At 43.2% G+C, this 26,558-nt stretch overlaps 3 protein-coding genes across 7 annotated transcripts; 1 reads left to right on the plus strand and 2 right to left on the minus strand.

Moving 5' to 3' along the window:
* Positions 1–5,570: 5,570 nt before the first annotated feature.
* adprhl1 (ADP-ribosylhydrolase like 1) lies at positions 5,571–10,609 on the minus strand (the record flags this gene model as incomplete). The annotated part of the gene is made up of 7 exons (XM_079555641.1): positions 5,571–5,740; positions 6,237–6,369; positions 6,625–6,752; positions 6,910–7,050; positions 7,375–7,500; positions 7,592–7,756; positions 10,396–10,609. The coding sequence occupies 7 exons, from the start codon at positions 10,607–10,609 to the stop codon at positions 5,571–5,573; spliced, it is 1,077 nt and encodes a 358-aa protein (XP_079411767.1).
* A 2,987-nt stretch (positions 10,610–13,596) lies between these two features.
* Positions 13,597–18,483, minus strand: dcun1d2b (DCN1, defective in cullin neddylation 1, domain containing 2b; the record flags this gene model as incomplete). 4 transcript variants are annotated; one of them, XM_079555073.1, is made up of 7 exons in its annotated part: positions 13,597–14,824; positions 14,906–15,002; positions 15,098–15,180; positions 15,242–15,372; positions 15,467–15,635; positions 16,632–16,842; positions 18,386–18,483. In XM_079555073.1, the coding sequence occupies 6 exons, from the start codon at positions 16,804–16,806 to the stop codon at positions 14,745–14,747; spliced, it is 735 nt and encodes a 244-aa protein (XP_079411199.1). In that variant the 3' UTR covers positions 13,597–14,744. The 4 variants fall into 4 exon arrangements, with proteins under 4 accessions (XP_079411199.1, XP_079411198.1, XP_079411200.1 ...); XM_079555072.1 differs by lacking the exon at positions 18,386–18,483 and adding an exon at positions 17,577–17,631 and having other exon boundaries at positions 16,632–16,848; XM_079555074.1 differs by lacking the exon at positions 18,386–18,483 and adding an exon at positions 17,197–17,366 and having other exon boundaries at positions 16,632–16,848.
* Positions 18,484–18,486: 3 nt separating this feature from the next.
* On the plus strand, positions 18,487–26,102 carry tmco3 (transmembrane and coiled-coil domains 3). 2 transcript variants are annotated; one of them, XM_079555069.1, is made up of 15 exons: positions 18,502–18,623; positions 18,963–19,096; positions 19,505–19,792; positions 19,972–20,139; positions 20,210–20,389; positions 20,501–20,701; positions 20,788–20,916; positions 21,015–21,107; positions 22,176–22,362; positions 22,979–23,096; positions 23,277–23,472; positions 23,676–23,826; positions 24,094–24,173; positions 24,262–24,411; positions 25,588–26,102. In XM_079555069.1, the coding sequence occupies exons 3-15, from the start codon at positions 19,535–19,537 to the stop codon at positions 25,699–25,701; spliced, it is 2,025 nt and encodes a 674-aa protein (XP_079411195.1). In that variant the 5' UTR covers positions 18,502–18,623; positions 18,963–19,096; positions 19,505–19,534; the 3' UTR covers positions 25,702–26,102. The 2 variants fall into 2 exon arrangements, with proteins under 2 accessions (XP_079411196.1, XP_079411195.1); XM_079555070.1 differs by lacking the exon at positions 18,963–19,096 and having other exon boundaries at positions 18,487–18,623.
* Positions 26,103–26,558: the final 456 nt, after the last annotated feature.

Raw genomic sequence — 26,558 nt, forward strand, 5'->3', positions numbered from 1 at the left:
ATCATACAGCCAGGAAATCAAGAAGCTGGCAGACTCAGGCTACATCAGGAAGCTCACATCACCTGAAGATCAGAGCAGACAATCCTGGTACATCCCACATCACATGGTCCATCACAATGGCAAGGACCGCATCGTTTTCAACTGCTCATTCACCTTCCAAACTTCCAGCTTGAATGAACATCTCCTTCCAGGGCCAACCCTAGGCTCCAGTCTCCTCGGTGTCCTGCTCCGTTTCAGGCAGTATCCCACAGCGGTGAGCAGCGACATAAAGGGCATGTTTCATCAGGTCCGCCTCCTGTCTGAGGATCAGCCCTTCCTCCGCTTCCTCTGGAGGGACATGAACCGCAGCAACAAGCCCGACATCTACCAGTGGCAGGTGCTCCCTTTCGGCACCACCTGCAGTCCCTGCTGCGCGACCTTTGCCCTCCAAAAGCATGTTATTGACCACAGCAGCCCTGATGAAGACACTCGGTTGTCAGTCGAGAACTGTTTTTATGTGGACAATCTTCTTCAAAGCTTCTCATCCATCTCAGAAGCAAAGCAGCTCGTCCACAAACTTCAGACTCTGCTCCAATCGGGTGGCTTTGAGCTGCGTCAATGGGCCACCAACGTGCCAGACATCATCAGCCACCTGCCACCAGAACTCACATCCGAGAGCAGAGATCTGTGGCTGTCAATGGAGGGTGCAGATCCACCAGAACGGACCCTTGGTCTGCATTGGCACTGCAGAACAGACACTCTCACCTATCGCCTTCGCCACACAGAGCAACCTGAGCCCACAATGCGCAACATCTACAGAGTCCTAGCCCAACAATATGACCCCCTGGGGCTGCTCATTCCCTACACCACTCGAGCCAAAATCCTGGTGCAGAGCCTCTGGGGAAAGAAACGGGACTGGGACGATCCTAATCTTCCCGAGGATCTGCTCAAACTGTGGCAAGCGTGGGTGAGTGAACTTCCGTTACTTCCTAATGTTACTGTTAATCGTTGTTATGTTCACTCAGACACCGACCTCCCAGCTGCCTCCCAGAGCATCCACGTCTTCTCAGATGCATCAGAGAGGGCCTATGGGTCGGTCGCCTACCTACGTACCGTCAGCGCCGATGGTGATGTCCAGGTGGCGTTCCTCGCGGCCCGCTCCCGTGTGGCTCCAGTCCGCCAGCAGTCCATCCCGAGGCTGGAACTCTGCGCTGCCCACGTCGGAGCCCAGCTTGGTGCAGTCCTGACACGAGAGCTCACCATTCCCATCTCATCCATCACCTACTGGACCGACTCCACCACCGTGCTAGCTTGGTTGCTGTCTCCTTCCTGCCGCTACAAGGTGTTCGTCGGTGCCAGAGTTGCAGATATCCAGGGGTTAACCGAGAGCAGCTCATGGCGCTATGTCCACTCCAGTGAGAATCCTGCTGATGATATAACTCGTGGACTGACCCTCTCACAGATCCAGAGTCACAGCCGCTGGAGATCCGGACCCGCCTTCCTTCACGACAGTGAGTCAACCTGGCCTTCCTGTCCAGACATCACCGGCCCTGTTGATTCAGCCGAGCTGCGAAAAGCCAAGTTCTGTGGCCTCATCTCCGCTCCTCCTCATCCACCTTTGCCTGACGTGAGCCAGTTTAACAGCTTCCAAGAACTACTGGAAGCCACAGTTCGAGCATGTCACGGGGCGGCCCCAGACTCTAAACCCACAGCTGAGTCCTTCAGACAAGCTGAACTCTCTCTCATCAGACAAGTGCAAAGCAACTGTTTTCCAGAGGAGTTCGCTCTCATCTCCTCCCAAAAGCCCATTCCATCCAGCAGTAGGCTCATCACTTTGGCCCCAGAATATGACCCAGAGACTCAGTTAATCCGCGTCGGGGGCCGACTAAGACGCTGTGAATCCCTCAGTTCAGACACTTTGCATCCCTTTGTCCTAGACTCTCATCATCCCATCACAAAGCTGATCATTGCAGATTACGACAGCAAGCTAGCTCATCCAGGCCCTGAGAGAGTCTTCGCTGAGCTGCGCAGAAGATTCTGGATCTTACGGGGCCGAGAGGCTGTCCGCAAGCACCAACACCACTGTCCAGAGTGCCGCAAGTGGCGCAGCCAACCCATCATTCCCAAAATGGCCGACCTCCCACCTTCCAGTTTAAGGTTACACCATCCAGCCTTCTACTCGACTGGAATGGACTGCTTTGGTCCCTTCCTCATCAAGATAGGGAGGCGCAATGAGAAGCGATGGGGTATAATATTCAAATGCCTCACCACACATGCAGTGTACCTAGATCTGCTGGCCAGCATGGACACTGACTCGTTCCTCATGAGTCTACGTCGTTTCATCTCTAGACGGGGAAAGCCTCACGAATTGCTGTCTGATCAAGGCACAAACTTCAAAGGTGGCAGCTCAGAACTTCTAGAGGCCTTCAACTCCCTTGCCCCCGCTCTGCAGTCACAACTCGCCAGCCAGCAAATCCATTTCCGCTTCAATCCACCTAGTGCACCTCATTTTGGGGGTTCCTGGGAGCGAGAAATCCGCACCATAAAATCAGCGCTGCATGCCATACTGGGATCACAGACGGTCACCGAGGAGGTCCTCAGAACCATCCTTACTGAAGTGGAGAGCATCATCAACTCCAAGCCCCTCGGCTACACCTCTTCCGATGTGGCAGACCCAGATCCAATCACTCCAAATGTGTTGCTGATGGGGCGGCCAGATCCATCCACTCCTCAAGTTGTGTACTCAGGTACAGAGCTCCTCAGTCGCCGCAGATGGCGACATTGCCAGGTCTTAGCGGACCAGTTTTGGATCCATTTCATCAGGAACTACTTACCATCCCTCCAGAGCCGCTCCAAGTGGCAACAGGAACAAGAGGACATCTGTATTGACGACATTGTTCTTGTTGTTGACCAGCAGCTCCCGCGTGCCTTGTGGCTCGTTGGTAAGGTCACAGCTGTTTTCCCTGGAGTTGACGGTAGGATTCGCACTGCTCAAGTCCAGGTCAAAGACAAATCCTACACCAGACCTGTCGCTAAGCTCATCAAGCTACCTGCACTTCCTCAAGACATTCCCGATTGACTTGTGTTCAACTTTGCTGCCCAAAGTTGGGGGCGGCTGTTAACAAGGTTCTGATTTATGTTGAATTTTCTGTGTCATTAATGTATCAAAAGTACTATTTCGTATTATTACTAGTTTCACTTTCCATTCCCATATCTATATTAAGAGCCCCAGCAACGGCCTAGCAACCAATCACCATTCACCTCCCCCTTGTCTCTCCACCAATCAGGAGTTGGTATCCCCCGTCCCAACTTTCAGTCAAGTCAGTGCGCAGGTATCATTCCTTGGGAACACACGCTCCATCCTCCCTCCCGCAATTCCGTGAAAACCTCATCTATTCTTCAATTATGTGTTCATGCGTCCATTAGAAAGTAAGTCATGTCCTATATTGCCTGCGTATTGTTTGTAATAGTATTCATCATATTTCGTAGTCTAGTTGTGTTTATAGTTTCATCGTGTTTTCTCATGAGCGCGCGTTACGCGCAGGCCTCACTCTAATCACGTGGTGCACGTGTTACGCGCACCACTCTCTCTACTCACGTGATTCACGTGTTATGCGCATGCATCCCAGCCATAGCATCCAGCTAAATTCAACTGTCTCTGTTTCTCTAATTATATTCCGGGTTTGTAGTTTGGATTAGTTATCACTGTTTGTTTAATGCTTCTTTGAATGTAGTTCAGCCATCTCTTATTTATGTCATTTTATACTTTAGATAATTTATTATTTAGACTGAAAGTAACTATTCATATTTCCTAGTATTGCATTCTTTTATTGTTATCACAATATTATCACTCATTATTCATTTATTTGTGTTTATAGAAACCATGAACCATGAACCATGAACCATGAACCATGAACATGAACATCAACCATGATCCATGAATCACATGAATCACCAATTCAGTCAATAAAGAGTGGCAAATGAGTGAATCCATTGTTTCTTATTGTTCTAACCGGACAACCTGGGGAGATTGAAGATTTGGAACCAGTTCTAAATACAGTCATTATCTGAGGTCACAAGTTTGGGTCTCCTTCCCGACACCTCCTTCACAGCTTGTCCTTAATGTTTTAAATTTGTTTTTCAATTTGGGTTCTTTGCACGACGACTTCCCATCAAGTATTATATGCTTTGCTCTCTCGTGGCTCGCAACCATCTCTTTCACATTGCTTGTAAGTTGCATCGGTGCCCTAACTTTTGTACTTTTGAGGTCACTGGCTGTACGTACAGTCGCCACACTCTCAAACCTCTCCATAATAGAGGTCAATAACACTCCCTTTCTTATGCTTGGGGGTTTGACTGTGGTCTGCTTGTCCTGCCCTCTTAGTTTCTGTTCTGCGTGGACAAACTTGGCCAAAACATCTTTCACTTTTCCACTCGTTTTCATGCACACTCTTTGCTCCTTTTGCAGTTGCCCAGTTTCCAAGTCTTTGCTACATTTCAAATGACTTGTCACTCTGTTGACGAACAGCGTCCCTACTTCCCTTTGATGGGTTATGAGGGGTTTGGGTGTGGTTCTGCTGAATTTAGACTGAAGTAACTGGAAAGAACTGAGGCGTCTGGGTGTGTTGTCAACAGCTTTTGTTTCCTCCACGGTTTTGGTCAAACATTTATGATTGAAATTCTTTGGCTGAAGTTTATGGTCCAATGAATCTACCTTTTGGACATTGTTTCTTTCAGTTTGGGTCTTAATTGCGTTCTTGAGGTTGGGCAATTCCTTGGTCAGATACTGAAGCAGGCTCTCCAGGACCCCTCGGAGAGCTGGGTGGTAGCCGCGGCTTCTGATCAACCTCCTGATCAAAGTGGCATTGAGGTTGGTGCTGTCAGTTTTCTGACATATCGGTCTATGGGAAGTAAAAGACATGCAAAATGTATGATCAATGGACCTGGTATCCAAACAGCTGATATTACCAAAACTTACAAGTGACATTAACATGAATTTAATGGCTTAGTTTGTTTTTGCACCTTGGTGTAAGAGATGTGAACAAGTTAAAAGGAAAAAATGACAAATATTAATAAGATTATCTTTTGCGATTTCAGCCCGTGAATGACTTTTGTTAATGGGGTAGTTAGTGGTTAATAACAGTTAACAATGTGGGTTAATAATGAGAGTGTACTAACTAAGACACTGCAATAAATCCTCATGCACTTTCTCAGTAGCAATGTATAAAACAAAAGAAAATATTTAGAATCATGTCTTTATATTAAACATATGACATCTCTCTGAAAACCAAACACTACACAGTATTTTTGCACAAGTCTTTATTCACATTTAAACAACACAGTCATAATGTTAATCCAGGTTAACTTTCTTTTATATTTTTATAAAAAATTAGTTTCAGCCACAAGTTAACTGTAGATTTTTCCAGTTCTTCTGTGCATAATCAGACACTCCCTGAAATACTGTACCTGACCTAAAAGGCCTTATTTAGGGAAAGGACCAGGGATTGTGTTTGACAAGGGAGAAGCCAAAGTTATATGCAGTTCCTCAAACAGGCAGTAGGGGTCAGGCCAGTGCAGTGGGAGAACAGGATTTACTTGTCTATGCATTTCTCTGCAGAGGCTGCTGTGTAAAGTGCTGCTCCCAGCTCCTCCAGTCGCTCTCTTCTGTCCAGCTCCTGGTAGAGACCGGAGGGGACCGAGCTCAGGCCATGTGTCAGTCCAAACAGACACCCAGCGATGAGGCCCGTGCCCGGACTCTCTCCTGAAACAACAGGACAGTTACAAAGTACAATATTATCAAGCGACATGATAGAATAGAATACAATAGAGTAGAACAATGTTTTTCACTTTACTGATATCACTGTAAGCTACAAGGCATCAAAGGAGGGGCTCAAGTGGTCGAGTGGTCATCTAATAAAGTAAACCGTTTAAATGCAGCTTTTGCCAGTTCTTTATGATGCTGTGTCTTTTGGCAAGACACTATCCCTACTTTGTCTGTGTGAATGCTTTGTGGTTGGTGGTGATTGCAGATGTTCATGCCCAGGGAAGCTGTGGCTAGAGATGATGTAGGAAGCTCTTTGAGAAGCATGTCAGGCTAGCAATGAACAACAGAAAAAAAATCTATGCAATAATTGTTGTTTTTAAGGAGTGTGCATAGAGCCGTAAACCCACAACTAAAACAGGATTAAAACATCTAAAAACTAAGTTTTCAGTCCAGAAGTGTACCAAAAGTGCTGATCCACATTTTGAGACCTCACCTCCATGGAACATGGCTCTTCGACACAGTTCACTCCAGTCACTTCCTGCCGCTAACAGAGCGTCGTAGGCGATCATCGGGGCGTCGTGACCCCTCCAACCTGCTCTGCCCTCTGAACTCCACCGCTTATACATCTGTGTGTAAAAACTATTATATTATCAAAATAATATATTCTAAACTGTTATAAGAGAGTCACTTCTGCCAGTGGCTGGTGTTTTCCTTTTCACACCACCAACTAATAACAAAATATGGAAGTGCTATTTTGAGCAAATAGATAAACCACTCTTCAATAAACTTTTCTAGCTATCAGCAATCATTGCAAAATCATTTCATTCATAGCATCAAAGAAACACAGCTGGACACTGACTTCATTGAGCTTTATGACTTACTTTGTCGGTCTCTGCTGGGTCATACGGGTTTGGAAACACAGGTTTGTTCTGTCCCTCATTCTCAATTTCTCTCTCCTCCAGATAAAACTGCCACTTGGCCTCAAAGTAGAACCAGTTTTCTTGATACTCTGCAAGAAACATACATCACTGGGCCTTTGTTGGAATAAAGGGTTGTCATAAATAGCCTGTCTTTCAGTGACAACACACTGTAGCCGATAATAATATCTTTGTTAGGAGATTTGACCTGTGATTAGGCTTTCCTCATAAACAGAAACCCGAGCGGACCTGCCATGTGTCGGATGGTCTTCCTGCAGTATTCCTCAGCCTTTGGGACGACTGTCAGCAGCTCACGGCCCCAACTCACCAGAGGCTTCCCCTGGATCGCATACGATGCAAATAAGGCTGTGGCGAAGGAGCCCAGGAAGCCTGAAGGGAAGGAGAGGACAAACCAGTCCTTGGATTTAATTATAATATTGCATTAGTGTTATAGTGCTTTTCCAGATCAAACATTTCACGGTTCTTAGCTGATGTAACATACAGTGGTTCAAATTTAATTCCCCAAGCAGTATTCAATTCTGGGACTGTTTGGGCCTTTCTGTGTGAAGTTTGCATTCTAATAATACAAACTTTATTCTTGGGCTGAGGGACAGTGCAAAGACTACACTGACGTTTGTCTGTAACCTTGACCCAGTGTTTTGTTGTAAAAGCTACTTTATTAGCAAATAGTAATGTAAATAATGTGAAAATCACCTGTTGGATGGTTGTGTGTCATCCTGCCACTCTCGATGCTGACCTCCACCAGGTTGTCTAATCTCTCCGGCTGCCAGTACCTCATTCCCACGCACATGGCCTTGGCAGCTGCCCCGAATCCAGACCCTGGGCAGATAACGTGGGTATTTTTAACACACTGTTTTCATCCTGCACCCCTAAATTAAAATATCAAGACAAGCTAATGATCGGCTACAACCTTTCTCGTTGAAGGGCGTGTGCCAGGCTAACAGGAAGTTGTGAGGTTTGAGGTGAACGCAGCCCTCCACTGTGGCGGGATCAGGCACTCGGCCTTGGAGACAAACCATGGCTTCAACGTAGAGACGAACCAGCTCCCGGTACAGGTCCTCCAGACACCAGTAATCTGTGCACATACAAATACACATACGCCAAGAAGCCAAAGTACCCTTTGTGTCAGTCCTCAGCCTGGATAAATGAGGCCACAGTGGCTCATTAGAGGGAATGCAGGTGATGTCACAACACACATTTCATTGAATGTTTTTTCATTCTCTTTTCAATTCAATGATAGTAATAATATACAGTATTCGTTACAAAGAAGAACAGGAGTAGGATAAGGGACAATTCTTATAAACCCATTCTTATTTAAAATTCACAAATTAAACTGCCTCATTGATGTGTAAATATTATTTTTTAACAATTTTCACATTCCAAGACTTGCCTCACAGATGGCTAGGGTGGCTACGTGTGCAATTTACACGGCAAAGTGTGGAGTGAGTGAGTGAATAAATAATGCTCCTCTTAAGCGCATTGTGAAGCCTGTGTTGCTTGGAAAATGCAGTAGAAATGTAATTAATGTAATAACTATCCTAATCTTTTTAAAACAAGGAAGTGACTGCTTACTAAGGTAGATATTATGTTGAATATTACAGTTACTGCATTGTGTGTGGATATTGCATGACAAAAACATTTGTGAGATTGTTTGATGCTCCTGACTGCTTCCTCGCATGCTGTCATTTCCATATTCATTTTATTTGTATGTCAGATCCCCTTTCTGATAGTCCAGCACTTGTTTTTATCCACACATAGCGCCAGAGTACAGAAAACTGCGGCTTGATAACAATATGCTGTAACTAGCCCATCTTTATACACTTAAAGTCAGTTTTCCCAGCATGATTTCCCTGCTCAGTCACACATGATGCTTTAATAAACTCTGCTGAAAGTGGATCTGAGTGGTGGTGTAGTGCTCTATGTTTAGCCTGAGACACAGATTAGGACCAGCATGCCTTTGCAGCTGAGGGGCGACACTCTGCAACACTGTGAGGTCAACTGGTATTGACAGTGCCACGCTGCTACCATCGGAGTGGATACAATGTGTGAGGATGAGACTGGACTGACAAATAGGCATCCTTTTGTGTTCGGCTTGGTGGCTGAGTGGTTAGCGCTCTTGCCTTACAGTTAGATGGAATCAATTCCTGGACAGTGTGGGCCTTTCTGTGTGGAGTTTGCATGTTCTCCCCGAGTCTGAATGGGTTTCCTCTGGGTCCTCCAGTCCGTAGTAGGGGGCGCTGCGTGTCACTGCCCACTACTCTTTACAGGTCGCCCCAGCGGAATCAAAGGATGGGCCAAATGCAGTGGACACATTTCTTTGTACAATTGTATAATGACAAATGGATTTAGGGACGAAGTTGTTCAAAAATCAAGGTGTTAAATCTGCAAACCCCCATGCAACTCATCTCGAGGTTCTCGCCTAATTGATTCAAACAATGACTTTGACCTTTGAGCGGAATGGTTCAATTGACAATTTAGTTAAATCCTGTTTATATATCATGGCGTAAGTATTTGAGTTGACTGACACTCAAAATAGCTGAGAAATTTGAAATAATTAGATTTGCATACCGTTGCTGACTCCATTCTTTTTTAAAATCACAGTGATGGAGTAACATTTGTGACAGGCGATAATCCACACTGATTAGATTTCCAAAGCGCTCTCACCACTGCTGCTGCTGCTGCTCAATATGTTGCATGTTTCATTGTGGCTAAATGGAGCGGCCTAATCTCTGAAAACATCATCACCATGTTAATAAACTACTGTCACCGCCTTTGTGACACATGCACAGCGCAGAGACCACCAAAGGCTATAAGGCTATTGTTTTGCTGACAGGAACCGAGGATCAACTTTTCCAAAGAAGTCTATTTCAGACTCCTCTCTCCTGGCAACTCCTGTCCAGCCTCTGTCCCATGACATTTGGATATAGGACATTGAAAGGGTTTACTCCACGATTTGTCATTTGATAAATGGTTTCGGAATTATTTGTGGTATGTGAGGAGGCTTTGTCATAAAGATATGTTCAGTCAGTGGTGATTAACTGCTTCCACCGACTCCTATTATTGTCTTGGTACCAGTAATAGATCGACTATTTTGTATTAGACTGAATTGTATATCATGGACTTAGCTCAACGTTTATCGAATGGTATGGACAATGGTACCAAGTAAAAGACAAGAGAGAGGGCAGAGATGCAGTTCTTTTGGGAATGACGTGGATAGGTAGGATTAGAAATGGGTACAGTGGAACATCATATAATATGCAATTGAGACAAAGATGACTGAGAAGGCATAGTATGTACAGGGATTCCTGACAAATATCCCAGAAAGGTTTAGTCCCCAGGCTCTGCACTGCTCCTGACAATCTGCCTGGCACTGGGAGAAGGATATAGTAGGTTGAATAAAGGACAGTTTCCCTACAAGGAAAATAAACTCATACAAATAAAGATTTTTTGATTGTAGCCGTCAGTCAAGTGTATTTCAATTGTGGATGCCATAAACAAGGAGGTATCTGGTTCATGAAAATGCTGTTAGATCGAGGGCCCAACACAAAAACATGCATGCACACATTTGTATCAGATGTATAACCCTGGTCACCAAATGCAAGAAGATCTATCATGGCAGTAGTTGGCCCTGCTAGCAATAGATGACAGACAAGCGTCTACCCTGGCCCCAGCTTTTACCTAAGATTTTTATGACTTAATAAATGAATTCCATACCTGTGATGAGGGCCTCGGCTGTGGTCATGAGCATCAGTGTGGCGTCACTCAAGGGCCAGTTGTCAGGGTCCAGTTTGAGGGCCCCGAGTCCCCCCAGAGAGGCTAGCTCCTCCTGGATCTTCTTCCCCGAGACGCACCCTTCCCATCGGCCCTTCCTGTAGCCCAAAGCATCCCCCACAGCCCCGAGTACCATGCCAGCTTTGAACTTGTCCATAACACTGGATGGTCTGGTTTAGTAAATTAGAAATCAAAATAATATCTATATAGTGAAATGACTAACATGTCCATTACCAGTCACAACAAACAACACAAAAGCTTGCCATTATCAGCTGCAGTCTCTGTGCAGGGCGGTGTTGAGTGGGGCAGCGATCAGGGGTCTCCTAAAAAGGCAATCCCCCAATGACTCCACGCATTAGGAGTTCTTTGGCGACCCGTGGAGTGGTTTAGGGGCTGGGCGGTCAGTGGGGCGAGATGCTAATGTGGTCCATCCATGGGTTTGGCCTGTCAGCTGGTGCAGGACCTTGATGACATTCGGGATGTCCCAAGGGAGCAGGACGAGAATGGAGCAGCATCCCGAGTTAATGCCCCTCTTCTCTGTTTGTCAGCCTCTTCTTTCACATAAGCTTTGACAATCTCAGTAATCTGTATCCTGAGCTGCTAGTAAGACAAGGGTTGTCGTGCAGACAGCAGTCCTTTTACATCATAGTATTTTAGATACATATTTTCAAGTAATTGATAAAACGATTTTTTCAAAAGCATGAGATATTTAGAAAAATAAGAATAAACAAAAACAGGATTAACTCCATTAGTGATATAACTAACAAATTGCCGGCTTTCATTTTATAATGAGGAACATACTCCCCTTTGTATATACCATTGCATTAAAATACAGTAGCCTAAATTTAGTCTGTCAGAAAAATGTTTTCCCAAGGTTTATGAAGAATTCCTTAACCTACTGGATAAAGTTCACATTATGAGATAAACTGTGACAAACTAAATCAATACTTGTATATGTCTAGAATGGTACCTTGTATTCTAGTGCCTAAAGCGATCTGTTTACCAACCCAAACCACATCTCCAGTGTTTTTAAGGGCAGGTTTTTCGACAGATACAATTCCTGATGCAGCCCCCTATTGTCACCAATGGCCTGTCATGACTATTAGCGCCTGGCAGCATTTTGAGATTGTGATGTTATGTTTTAGGAATGCAACCTGATAAATGACCACTGTACCCAAGTCGACCCTATAACCTCTAAGAAACAAAGACCTGACATGTTCCTACAGGCGATTTGATTGAATTTGGTTACAAAATGCCACAAAAAAATAGTTTCTAAAGATTTCACGTGTAGGCCTAGCCTATATACAGTATGTACCTCTCGGAGGTCCTCAGCCACATCTACAATCTGTGCCTCAGCCTGGAGAAGGTCCCCGTCCTGTGGAAGACCTCTGTGTGACCCCAGTTCCATAAACACGCTAGGGAACCGGCCCACTACAGCTCAGTCACTTTGACCTCCCAGCAGATGAAGACCATGGAGTGGCTCTCACCCACCTCCGCTCTGTGGTGAGCTCCACCCTGGACCTGCTTACCCACATGGAGCTCGCCAGGAACGCTGTGAGGGTCATGTTCTTTGACTTCTCCGGTGTCTTCAACACCGTCAGCGCTGCTGTGGGGGAAGCTGGAGGACGTGGGAGTGAATGGCCACCTCACTGCATGGACAACCACAGTACGTGTGACTGCGCAGCTGTGAGTCTGTCGTGGTCGTCTGCAGCACCGGGGTCCCACAGGGCACCGTCCTCTCACCGTTTCTCTTCAGAATCTACACATCGGACTTCATCCAACACGGACAGCTGTCATCTACAGAAGTTCTCAGACGACTCCGCCATTGTGGGCTGTGTGTCTGAGGGGAACGACCTGGAGTACCGGTCGGTTATCATGGACTTTGTGGACTGGTGTGAGCGCAACCACCTGTGCTTGAACATCAGTAAGACAAAGGAGATGGTGATCGACTTCAGGAGGAAGCCACTACCGCACACACCGCTGAACATCCAGGGGAGGACATTGAGGAGGTGGACAGTTTCAAGTACCTGGGTGTTCACCTCAACAATAAACTGGACTGGTCCCACAACACCAACGCCCTGTACAAGAAGGGCCAAAGTCTCCTCCACCTTCTGAGGAGACTGAGGTCGTTCGGAGTGAGCAGGCCTCTGCACAGGACTTTTTATGACTCTGTGGTGGCCTCTGCTCTCCACTCCGCTGCCGTGTGCTGGGCCCCGGGCAGCACAGAGCGGGACAAGAACAGACTGAACAAGCTGGTCAGGAGGGCCAGCTCCGTCCTGGGCTGCCCCCTGGACTCTGTGGTGTAGGTGAGGTATAGGAGGGTGTTAGCCAAGCTCACCTCCATCACGGACAACACCTCCCACCCACTGCACGGGACTGTAGGGGAGCTGAGCAGCTCTTTCAGTGGAAGACTGAGGCACCCTGCTGTTAGACTGTACAAGACTGTAAAGTAACATGTGCAATAACCTCTTTGCAAAACTACGTGCAATAATCTCTGTATCTGCGCCACAACCACTTGCACTGACTGCAAACTTTGCACTGCCAATGCTGATATTTTTTATAATATAAACGATACGATATACCCTTAAGTTTTTGTAGTCATTGTACATAAGATACAGTACACATGTCCTGTCTTTTAGAGTGTTTTCTTGAGAGCTGAATGTATCATGTGAATTTCTTCATTATGAAATCAATAAAGACTTATCTTACAACAGCTCCTTTACTAGCACAATATATTAGTATTGTAATTAAGTCATGGTAAGCCGTTTCTCAATAAAGATTGACAGACATTTTAAAACAACATGCTTTATTGGCATATTTTTCAAAAATGGTTCGACTTTCCCTGCCAACAGAAGTAATACTGTCCAGATCAAATGGAGTGAGACGCATGGCTGACAGTGTACCATAGTGTATGTACCATGTTAACAGATTAATGGATGTTTGCCTGCTCCAGTTCAGTGTACATTGCAATGACAATAAAAGTTTGCTCAACAGTTTGTTAATTGACCTCACCTGGTAATGTACAGAATTATTTTATTTATTGGTTTATTTGGTCAAGACAGTGATTGTTAATGAACACACATGGGACACATGTAAACATGCCACACCGGATTGTAGCCATGGGCGTATTTCCATCCACCGTCCATATGCATCATATTCTAATAAATGGCTATAATGTTGATCATTTGCAATTGTTATTTGCTAGCACCTTACCCTACATTGTAGTACTCACATCTGAACCAGATCTGCTCTCTTTGTTATTTTGTACAGCTGTATAAAATATCATACATTATAGATTAATAGGTCAGGTAGCTCTGCCACAACACTTTCGGTTGGTTAAAGCTCAACTTAATCCACTGTGTCAAACTCCTAATACCAAAATAATCTTACATACACCTGAACAAATTGGCACACATTAAATTAACATGGCCAATTATTGACCTCAAAAGGCTCAAATGAGGCAATAACACAACTTTGAGGTTCTGTAAATAATACCAAATGGGCAGAAACTGAGCAATGCTGCCTTCAGCAATATAAAACACAATTGGGGAACAAACTGTTGCCATGTAAACTGAATACATGCTATGTCCTATATGAGCAACTCTTAAAATTGTAAAAACCTAAAACAAAAAGTGTTAATCAGTGCAGTTTGTAGAGTTGGCAAATAAGCAGCTGAAAAACAGCAAACAGTCAGTTACATGTAACCCAGTAGCATTAAAAACAGGATACGATATTTGTATTACTGTGAATGTCACTGTCATAAATAAATGTATTCCTTTGACTACACTTAGTGTAAAACTGTACCAGTTGTGACTGCTGGTGCTGAGCTCAGACATGCTGCAGAACAAAACATCTCGTCAATGTTCACACACAAAGCTAAATCCTAATTACACCCCATAATACCACGCACAAAAAACACATTCAAATACCACTCTCCGTGTGATTATTGAAACAGCCACCTTCAAAAACCTTTGCTCTGCCATCTCGTCTGCAGATGTTTATTCCTTAGAAGCTCTGAACGGCCAGTGCGACTGTCCTCCTTTATGTCAGCAATCGGTTGAGACTAAAAGCAAAGCCACTTCTGAGGCTGCTTCACAGACCAGCCATTTCTATAGTGAAGTCCAAAAGCTCCCATGCTCCTTTCCTTTTCAAGGCATGTCATGCTAATGTCCACATCAAGCTGCAGCCAGGCCCATTTAAAAGTAGTCTCTTTTTGGCTCATTTGTATAAAATCTGGTACAAAATTTTCAGGAAACATAAAATCTATCTGTTACATAAAAGTGGAACAAACATTATGTCACGACATGTTTGCGACCGCCCACGTATGGGCGTGCAAACTCCACAAAGTCATCTATGAGGACAGGCCACGCCCCTGAAGAAAGGAAACCATATCACACATGATGCCTTTAAATGTCATTGTAAAAGCTACGCTCAGTATGTTAACTTGACTAACCTTCCTCATCATAGTTTGACATATCATCTGCTATCATGTTGCCGAAGTCCAAAAGGAGATTCCATGTGTCTTTAGGTATAGATCGTTTATGATGCTCCTGTGAAGATCAGGAAGAAACTTAAAGGTTACACACAGAAAATGTTACATCAAGAATGAAACGTCTAAACAGAAAATTGATCTATGTGTACTTACAATAATAAATTTATTCCAGAGATCAAGGAATTTAAAACGACCGGTCAAAACCAGTTTCCAGTAGGCAACGGCCATCTCTAAATCTAAAACAAAACCGCGCTAATAGTTACTGTGAATGCGCATATATTGCTTCCTTATACTTACCTAAGCCTTTCTGTCCAGGATTTTTGGCAAAATTAAAAGTAAATTGGTAGAAGTCTTTAAACTTCGCTTGGTCTTTCAGCTCCTGCTCTAGTCGGGGAAGAATAGCTCTAAGTTTTTCAGGGCTGTCACAGCTAGAACAATAACAAAACATCAACAAACAAAATCAAACATAAGTCAACGGCCATTAACTGTACTTGTTCTTGAATATATTGCGGTCAGTCTTACCCGAGCTCCGTCATACCGTCTAGAAACTCCTTCTTACTAAACTCGCACTGTGTGGCTGCTCTGAACTTCCAGGCCACAACCAGGATGCTCATACTCGCTGGATCGAGAAACAGGTCATCACAGAACTGCTGGATGCCATCAACGCCTATTTTATTTTCATCTTGGGGGTCTGGGAGGAACATAACACAATTACAAATACCGACAAAGAACAGCATAGACTAGGGCTGTACAATTTTAGACAAATATCGAATTGCGATTGAGATTGGATATTTGAAAATGAAATTACTGTTCACAGTGCAAATGTTAAATATTCCCAAGACCAGGAGTATTCATGTTTAAAATAAGATTACATTTGTCTTTCTATTGTTGATACTCCTAAACGGCATAACTTGTGCAAGATTTCCCGTCATTTTCAGAATATGTTTGTAGAGGTCTAAACTATAAGATTATTTTGTTGTTTGCACTTGACACAATAGTAACTAAATAATTGCAGCTTTTACAGCGGCACGGTGGCACAGCGATTAGTGCTTGCACTTCACAGCAAGAAGCTCCCGGGTTCGATCTATTTGTTTGTTTGTTTGTATATTATGTATGTATATTTATTTATTGTCCCCGTAGGGAAATTTGTCCTCTGCATTTAACCCATCCTTCGATGCCACTGGGGCAACCCGTAAGGAGCCCCAGTGGCTCCATGATGTGGAGCCAGGCTGATGGTCAGAATCACCTGGCTGGAGGATTCACCTATTGCACATGTTTTTAGTGGTTGGGGAAACCGGAGTACCCGGAGGAAACCTACGCAGACACGGGGAGAACATGCAAACTCCACACAGAAAGGCCCCGTCCTGGTGGGAATCGAACCCGGGACCTTCTAGCTGTGAAGCGGAGGCGCTACCGTGCCGCCCTATATTCAGTGCATGTTCTCCTCGTGCCTGTGTAGGTTTCCTCTGGGTACTAAAAAACACCACTACAAACATGTACAATAGGCCAGGATGAATGAGAGTAATTGAAGCGTGCTTCCATGTATGAGTCTGATGTGTGTTGTTCATTAACATTCACGGTCGTGACCAAATTAACCAATAATGAAATAAAATAACTGCATCCATTCAAACATTTGGATTTGACTGAACATCACCATAGAGAATCAAAATTGTTATGTGTTTCTTACCTTTATATCTGTTGTAGAGCTGCTCCAGCTTCTTGCGATCCACTGAGGTTTTCATGTATTCTTTATTATACAGGTCAGGATTTTGGAAGTAGTTGTCTGTTGCTACTTCTAGTTTCCAGTCGTTCTGTGCCAGACAGTATATTGCAGTCTTCTCCCCGGCCTGTGTGAAGGACATAAACTGTCGTACCTTGTCCTTCTGTGATGACTTTAACTTGTGCTGTGGGAACATTGCAGGTTAATGTGAGAAAACTGGTGAGATAAATGAAAAACTCCTCATCCTACAAACCTAGCCAGTGGTTAAGCCATTAGCTTGATTGAATTTACCTTTAACTTGATTTATATATGATAATCTTACGATAATATAATGCACATTTCAACTTTTGCAGCACATTTAACACCATTTGGGTTAAATCATGGTCCTAAATACTTAAAAGCCTGAATATTTTTACATTAGTGCAAACATACATTTAATTATTATCAGTATTAGTTTTCAGGAAACTACCGCTTGTTTATGGACCAATAGTTTATGGACCAAAGCAATAATGATCAGAAAACTGCAAATTACATCAGATCTGACCCCGATCCGAGAACCAACAGCACTCGCGACCCAGTTTTGGTGTCAGCAGGGGGGCGTTTGATCCCAGTGACTCCAGCCTGACCCGTGGATTATTTACTGGCAAGCGACCAAAAAAAAAGGAAAAGTGAGCTACATGCTCCAGTGGGAACATAAGAGCTCAAAATATACACTACACCAAACCACTGTTACTGTACACTGACCTATGGGCAAACATTAGCATGATACTTTGACACCTTGCAAGCGGCATCTTCCCGATTGCACAACAAACACAGACATCAAGGTTGATACTGAAGCACAACCAGCTCCTTCAGTTAGGTCTTTTTGCTGTAGAAATAATATTGTCTTCACTAATCTTGAGTTTTACCTACCATTTTACTTGCTGTTTTGGCTTGAACAAGTTGATCTCAGTTAACATAAATGCGCATGCGTCAAAGAACACAACACTTCCGAGGTACGACGGGAAGTGTAGTCTTTATGCAAAGCAACAGGCCTTTTTTGACCACAAGCACTGGCTGTTAATTAGTTCGATAATGATTACTTAACATTTTAACAAACATGTGGCAATGTGTTGTGAAAACTTGAAACAGAAATGTTTTCACATCTCAGGTTTCTATTTTGCAATGCAAGCTTTCGTACAGCAACACAGCCAAATTAAGTTTACAGTAGCGTAAACAAGGTAGTTTTAAAGTTGCACACACTTCCCTGCTGTCAATTATGACTAATGAGTATGTTAGCAAATGTTATCATAATGTCTAGAAACGACAGAGAATAGCTTTTAGCTTTAGGTGTGAACAAGCTAGCGGTAAAGCATCTAAAAAAAACTACAACTCCCAAGCATTTAGCTTAAGATGTTTCGGAAGTCACGATAAGAAGTTATCCGATTGAGTGATCTATGTGATATAATAAATTGTTTAGTTATACGTTTACTGTATCATATAATGATGTTCACGTTTTGTTTACAAAACAACGCGTTATAACCCAGTCATCAGCGCTGCTTCGGCTAAAGTTAGCATTAAAGTTAGCATAACGGAGGTGCCGCTTGTGCCATGGACTCAGCTGGCTTTAGCTGGTCTGACAGCTTTCTGGGAATTTAGAGCTAACTATCAAACTACAATAACACTCCATTGACTTTATACTTAATAAACCAAAATACAGAGCTTAGCACTAGTAAATGCACATACCTGACAGAGGAACTGGCGTTAGCTCTTGCTCCCCGATCGTAAATAGAGGTATGTTTAAGGTAGGTCAAAACACGAAGTTGGAAGCTAAGAAAGTCGGCTGCATTGCCGGGTGTTTGAGCTATGTGGCAGAGGAGGAGGGGTGTCTGTGTTACTACTAGTGTACAACAGCTTAATTGTTCCTTTCCGCAAATGTGGAGCAGAGTTTAAATCGAAGACAGCGTTTATGCCTCTCAGGTAAGTTTCCTTTTGGTCATCTACTGATCTTCTGTGTTTTTGCCTTGACAGATCAATGTCTAAAACTGCTTTAGCTTTGGCTGTGAGTCTGCTGTAAAGTAAGATTCATGTGACTGTGTGTCATTGCTTTTTGAACGACTCAAGTGAAACATAAAAGCCTGCATTTTGTACATTATATTTAAAATAGACCCACATAGACTTCAGGATAGTTTAATGTTCACACACAATAATTGGGATACTATTTTGTGCTGAATCTGATGGCAGCAGTTATTATTTCTTTCTTTGATTTTAAGTCCAGTTTCTTTAATAGACTAAAGTTCATTTGGTTTTGTCCATCAGCTGCCAGGCTCCACACAGAGCTGTCATTGATTTCCAGCAGCAGTAGCAATGGCTTCAGTCCAGTCCCGCCAGCAACTGAGCAACTGAGGAATATGGAAACTAAACCTCACACTGATTGAGTCATGCTCTCAAAGGTACAACACGGCTGTGAAAAGAGTATGGCCATTTAGGTAGTTATGGTTAGGTTATTGATGCTATCTATCCGTACAGTACAAGGTTATTTTTATTTTACATCTATTGCATTTAGGAAAACAACAACCATGAACAAACATTTTGTGTGTTCAGTGGAAACGTATCCTTCATATGACAAAATGTAAATTAAACACGGTCAAGCTTAAGAGTTATATGGCACCGTTTTGGGCTCATAGTTGACATTGGGACCAGGACATGTCTGCACGCACAGCTGTTGTTTTAAAGCTATGACCACACCCAGCCAGATGAATGATACCTCAGTCTACACAAGGGAGATCAAACGAGTCCTATCTTCACTGGTCTAAATGCATTTTTTCTGTTGTAATCCTTTCATGTCATGTATTTTACAGCCTCAGATGTGAACAGGGTTGACATTTTGGATGCAGTTTGTATATTGGCTGCTGTGCCTTGGACTGGCAAAGGCACTTGCCGTGATACCTAAAGACCAGGTGGCCAAGCATGTCCTTAAGCTGTATCGGACCAGCAGGGCCCCTCACGGCCAGAGCTGGATGGCCAACAACTGCAAACGTCTGGTCGGGCTCTTTCATCAGAAGAGTGTGGCAGTGAAGAAACTTTCTGCTGCAGCAAAAGCTGTGGAACGAGACCAGACTCTCACTGAGGATGAAAGACACTTTAGGGTAATGTTTTCAAATTAGTTGCCCCGTGTATTAGCCCTGTTGTCTGTATCTTGACTCATGATGAGTATGGCATGGGTTTCTGTTCAGTTATGATACTTATTACAGACTCTTGAAATTGTGTGTAGAAGTTTGTCCTTGTTTTTTCTTAAAAGCACTCAGTTACTAACTCCTCTTTTTAGGTTCATACACTGGAGGTTTTCCAGAAGGAGCTCAATGAAAGCGAACACCTAGTGTACCAGGCGGTGCACAGCCTGCAGAGGGCGCTGCAGGGCGACTACAAGGATGTGGTGAATATGAAGGAGAGCAGCAGACAGAGGCTGGAGGCCCTGAGAGAAGCAGCCATAAAAGTGAGATACATATTAATAACATCACAGTGATAATGGAACGTACAAAAACAATTTGCCTTATGTTATACAGGAAGAGCAGGAGTATGTGGAGCTCGTGGCCGCTGAGAAACACCAACAGGAAGCTCTGAAGATTGCTCTGACCCGCAACAAAACTCTGTCCATTTTAGACGAGATCCTGGAAGATGTCCGAAAGGCAGCTGACCGACTCGAAGAGGAGATAGAAGAACATGCTTTTGATAACAATAAACAGGTCTGTTAGTTACTGTCAGTGGCAGTTTGTGTTTGTTATAGTGTTTGTTATAGTTATAGTGTGTCAACAAAGCTGTTGACTTTCATGTGATTTTCATTTCTTCCTGTTCAGGTAGTAGGAGTGAATGTTGAAGCGGTGCTCCGAGTGGAGGAGGATGAAGAAAATGGAGGAAAGAGAAAAAATAAATCAAAGAAAAGAGAAGTTGAGTATGATCTGGGGCTAAGCATGCTCATCGACTCCCAGAACAACCAGTACGTGCTCACCAAACCACGGGACTCCACCATGCCCCGGGCCGACCACCACTTCATTAAGGTCAGATTTTGAACAGCAGCTACTAATAAAATTGTACTTTTATCATTCACTGCATTGTGAATGTCATTGTCTGTAATGAATGTTAGGACCTGGTGTCTGTGGTGATGCTGTCTCTACCCTGTGGTTGGATCTGCACTTCAGTTGGTCTCCCTTCGATGTTTGGGTACATAATGTGTGGAGTTCTGCTGGGCCCTTCATGCCTCAACAGCATCAAGGTACTGTATATATTTTAACACATCGGTAAATGTCATTGCAATGTCTGTTTTAAATCGCACACAGTGATGTTGTAAAATGTATTCGGTCTCTGTTTCAGTCCATGGTCCAAGTGGAGACTTTGGGAGAGCTCGGTGTATTTTTCACACTTTTTGTGGTGGGACTAGAGTTCTCTCCTGAGCGGCTTCGAAAGGTAAACAGAAGAAACACACTATAATGCAGAATAGCAGAGGTGGGAGACTCGTGTCACATGACTTGACTCGAGTCAGACTCGAGTCGCAATTTTCGGGACTTGAGACTTACTTGACCAAAGCTCCAAAAAGACTTGACTTGACTTGGGACTGGCTGTTTGTGACTCGAGACTTAACTTGGACTTGAGGCCAATGACTCTCAATGACTCGCTGTAAATTTATAGTTATTATTTATTTGAGTGAAACTGTCGAAAGATCAGGATTCCGAGTATACAGGGGCTGGGGCATTACAGGGGAACCACTGACAGAAAAACTGCCAGAAACTAGCAAAAATAAAAATATTATTTTATATTTATGCTTCAGACTGCAGGGAAAAGCAGCTCATATTTAAAATACTATATTTCATATTTTTTAAGTCGCCCCCCCCCCCGGGCTCCCTTCCTTAAAATGCTGTCCCAGCAATTTTGTACATAGACTGTTTATTTATAATACATATATTTTGAATTTTGTGGTGTTTATATTAATTAGACTTTAAATCCAAATCCATGAGTTTTTAAAAGTTTGATTTTAGCCTAAATTTTCAAAATTGCTATATCTTGAGAAAGCACTTATTATTTTCAAGATTAAACACATGAAAAGTAGACACGCTGGCGTTTGTGACTTGAGGTGACTTGCCGGCTAAAGCAAGACTTGACTTGACTTGACAAAAGCTATGACTTGACTTGACTTGACCCCATGACCGATTGACTTGGACTTACTTGAGACTTGCATTTAGTGACTTACTCCCACCTCTGCAGAATAGAATAGATCTTATTGTCTACTGAGGTACAAATTCATCTTTGTCTCACACATGACGTGTAAAAGCTAAAGACTAGAACAATACAAACAGCTCATTTCATTAGATTTTTGGATTTTTGTAACAACTGAATCTAGTAACGATCAAGCAGGGAAGTATGCAAGTTCCAACCCTAGATAAATAAATGATGATGATGGGAGGAGGAGCATGCAGTGCAGTACTACAGATGTAAATGCAGTGTTTCATCCGTGCCTCGTGTATGCGTACTGTGTAGGTGTGGAAGACCTCAGTCCAGGGCGCCTGTTACCTGAGTCTGCTGATGGTGGGGTCTGGTCTGTTGTGGGGGCAGGTCCTGAGAATTCAAACCACTCAAACGGTCTTCATCTCCACCTGTCTGTCCCTCTCCAGCACCCCACTAGTGTCTCGCTTCTTAGCCGGGGGCACTAGAGGGGACAAAGAAGGTAGAGTAGACTGTACACACAATATACATGTTACAAAGGATTTTATGGAATTATATGATGTTGGTGTTTTATTTACTTTAGATAATAAAGTAAATGAATAAATCTGTTACTGTCATATTGTACTTTTGACGTGTGTTCTGTATCAAAGTGTCCACATTTTTAAACACTGCCTGCCTTGACACAAAAAAAGGTCGCACACGCTGATATTTTTCACGAAGGTCTTTTATTGTTGATGGGAGAGTGTGGCCACTGCACAAAGCCGTCTCCAGCACATCCCAAAGATGTGATAAAAATGATGCTCCCTGAACCACTCTTTGACAATGTGACCCTGATGAATGCTGGCATTGATGGAATAATCTGGTCATTCAGGATGGACATGTCGTCAGCTGATCTCATTCTTTGGCCGCATAGTGTTGCTGAACCTGGACCTGACCAACAGCAGCAACCCCAGATCATAACAGTTAGTTAAATTCAGATGGCAACATATTATTGGTCAGGCAGTGTATGGAAACTCCCCAAACTTACCTATCCTATCCCTAGCAAGTGGAAATTGTGCATAAAGTACGAATTATCTATATTTATTAGAAGTTTTAACTTGTGTTGACTTGTATTGAAGGTGACTTGGACTACAGCAGCCTTCTTCTGGGGATGCTTGTGATGCAGGACGTTCAGCTCGGCCTCTTTATCGCCGTCATGCCCACTTTAATCCAGGCTCAGAGCGGAGACTTGGACAGGTCGGTTCATTCTGTCTATCCCAGGGGAAGCTTATACGTAGATTACTACTACCATGTGTTGAATGAATGAAGAACAAATCCCCTAAACTGTGAAGCGCTTTGGGTGACTTGTGTGATGTGAAAAGCCTTCATTCCATACTTGTTCTGAATATGGTGCATTGAACACTCTTTTCCCTGCAGTTTCCTGTTTGGTGGGCTGCGTGTGCTTTATCTTCTGGCACAGGTCGTGCTGTCTCTGGCCGCCGTGTTGCTTCTGTGTATCCTCCTTAAATCGTCTATCATTGGGCCTTTTTACAAGAAGCTGCACAATGAGAGCAAAGGAACCAAGGAGATCCTGGTGCTGGGAATGGCAGCATTTGTTTTTTTCATGTTAACGGTATGCACTTTTTGATAATTGTGTAGATGCTATGACCAGTTAAGGCTATGCTATGTGTGCATTATATTTATCATTTATCATGTAGCAACTGGTGCGTCAGTGTGTTCATTCAGTCAAACCATATTCAAGGTTCAAGACTGGGTATATCAACATATTACAAAGTCACAGTTTCCGTGATTGAACCAATGACATTTTTTGTGAAGGTGACTGAGTTTCTGGGCGTTTCCATGGAGCTGGGCTGTTTCCTGGCGGGAGCTTTGTTGTCGACCCAGGGTCACATGGTCACTGCTGAGGTCATGAGTTGCATCGAACCGATCAGAGACTTCCTGGCCATCATCTTCTTTGCGTCAATTGGTGAGTTCATACGTTACCTAAAACTTGCACAAAAGACAAATAATCTCCTGACCAAACCTTGAGATCTAGATAGATCTATAATACCTTAATCTTAATTTTTATAATTCTTATTTACTTTCTAAATGCATTTTTTCACACAGTAGATGAGTAGTTGGTTGTTTAAATAAACGCCCATTTAATCCATTCTTGAATTCGCCTCATTATTTTGTAACACATTGCCTACAATGCTTTTTTGGTCTGGTTACTAATTCTCGTTAAATCTTGTAGGTCTTCATGTATTCCCAACATTTGTGCTGTATGAACTCACTATATTACTAGTGCTAACACTGTCACTGGTGATTATGAAGGTAATTTACAGCTCTTTATTTTGATTCCCCCACATAGAATCCTTGACATGTGCTCGACCAAATGTGTACATATTTTCTTTCTTTTTAGTTTATTATGGCAGTCGCAGTGCTGACGGCCATCTTGCCCCCCAGCTCCCGACACATCCGTTGGGTTGTTTCGGCTGGTTTGGCTCAGGTCAGCGAGTTCTCCTTTGTTTTGGGCAGCCGTGCCAGGCGAGCGGGCATCATCTCTAGAGAGGTTAGTATGTACCACATTTATTTACAAACACCCTTATTTTCTGAACCATACCATATATTTTACTATTCTAGTCTTTGAAGAGTAGCAGTAAAGTGAAGTTACAGTTGTGCCAATAAGTTTACACAGGCATGGTGCTCTTTTCACTGTGTAATATGGAGATGGTTCACTGATGCCACTGGCCACAGCAGAATAAAGTGAAGGTCCCGTTAGTGGCCATCTCAGTCTCCTGACCTCAATATCATTGAACCACTGTGGGGAGAACTCTGTTCATGCAAAACAGCACAGGAATTTACAGGAACTGGAGGCTTTTTGCCAAGAAGAATGGGCCGCTTTACCATTAGATTATATAGAAAACCTTCTCCACAACTACCATAAAAGACTCCAAGCTATCATTGATGTAAAGGGGGAAATACATAGTATTAGGAACTGGGGTGTAAACTTTAAAACAGGGTTATTTTTGGTATTTTATTTTGTTATGGTGATTTGAAATTAGTTCACACATTTGTTCACAATAAATGGCTTCAACATCACTGACCATGAGTGAAAAAAAAGTGTTGTGTTTTCGTTCATATTCTTTGAGAAATCGCCCAAAACAAATCAAAAGGGTGTGTAAACTTATTGGCACAACTGTATACAGTATAGTTTGCATGTCCTACCTAATTTAATAGCCCCCATTTTGGAGAATCATTGACAAAAGGTCTGGGTTGTTTTAGTGTTGCGGATGTTGCGCTTCTCACCTAAGAGGCTTCATCATCAGTGACTAATGGTCTTTAAGCAGTGGGCTGACGATGTGACAATCCAGCAGGGAGGGGTTTAACCTGTTATTGGTATCACCCCACATTTATTCTAATAGGCTACACTCAACCCTATATCCTAAATACAATGTTTCTCAAACTGTGGCGTGGGTACCATTGATAAGTAGGCTTGTGGTGGTGCTTCCAGTCCTCCACAGATTTAGTCTTTTATTATTGTTTTTGTCCGTCTTTGGCCTGTTGTTGTTTAGAAATCCTTCAGGCATGAGATCCTATTTGATCCTATTTTAGAGCCAGGTTAGTTCTAGTGTAGGCCCGGTTTTGACCCTGTGGTACTCTTAATCTTAGGTGAGAACCACTGGCTTACTCCCTTAGCTTTAACTTGCAAAACTGATGCTAATCCCGCACTTGTGTCTTTGTGTAGATCTACCTGCTTGTCCTGAGTGTCACGACTCTCAGTCAGCTGCTGGCTCCAGTGCTTTGGAGAGTCACCACTCACGTCTGGGTCACGAGGACCGAACGCAAAACTGTTACATGACAAAAACAACTGTCAAGTCCTATTCCTGAATGAACTCTCACAAAGATCTGCTTTAAACATCAGAAAGACCAGACTGTTTTTCCTCAGTGAGCTGAGAAGTTAATACGGCCTTGTACCCATATTTATCCTTCTCTGTGCCTCCTTACAGTCCTCTTTTAATTATATCATTAAGTAGCAGTCTGATACTAAAATCCTACATATTTCTTTTCTATTGATCCTGCACATTGCTTTTCACTGATTAACCTACAATACTATGTTAAAAAATACAAATTTACACAAAAGCACAGTTTCATAGTGACTGCAGACCCATTCCATATGTGTAATGGTAATGGTTTTGAACATTTATAAAAGTTTAGGTCTGTAAATGCTATTTATTGCCAGTGATACACAAAAGTGCTGCTCCTATACAGTATGAGCATTGATTAGCATCAGACTGAAGTCATATATATATTTACATTATATTAAGGGAAACACTTGAAGCACAAAGGGATTCTCGTGTTTTCAGTGATTATTTAAGATTTATTTCTGAGTTACTGCTGTGGGGTTCACTGTTTATTTTCCTGGGGACCAAATCATAAGATGCTGTGTTTTCAGAATTTGATTTGCAATTTGCACATTGTAATTAGTCAAAACCTGCAATGCCTGGTCGCAAATGGTCAATGTACTGGATATGTTTTTTGAGTAACACCGTTTGTGTCTGAGGGAAAAATAAGTCAAAGCATTTACAATTTACCAATGCATTAAGGCTGCTGAAGGCGAGCTAATTAGGGTCGAGTTAGGGACTATTCTTTGCTACTGACTATATCGACACGCAGGTCATGGCACTACTGTCAAGAATATACATTTGCACTCCTTTT

This window comes from Gobius niger, assembly GCF_951799975.1.
Source record: "Gobius niger genome assembly, chromosome: 4".
In the NCBI taxonomy this organism is placed as follows: domain Eukaryota; kingdom Metazoa; phylum Chordata; class Actinopteri; order Gobiiformes; family Gobiidae; genus Gobius; species Gobius niger.

What these genes read in the sequence shown, in the direction of transcription:
- tmco3 (XM_079555070.1), top strand. Translation starts at nt 19,535, where the DNA reads ATGCAGTTTGTATATTGGCTGCTGTGCCTTGGACTGGCAAAGGCACTT. An exon ending in TTGTTTTTTTCATGTTAACG is followed by an intron (nt 23,473 to 23,675) that starts GTATGCACTTTT and finishes TTTTTTGTGAAG; the next exon opens with GTGACTGAGTTTCTGGGCGT. An exon ending in TGTCACTGGTGATTATGAAG is followed by an intron (nt 24,174 to 24,261) that starts GTAATTTACAGC and finishes CTTTCTTTTTAG; the next exon opens with TTTATTATGGCAGTCGCAGT.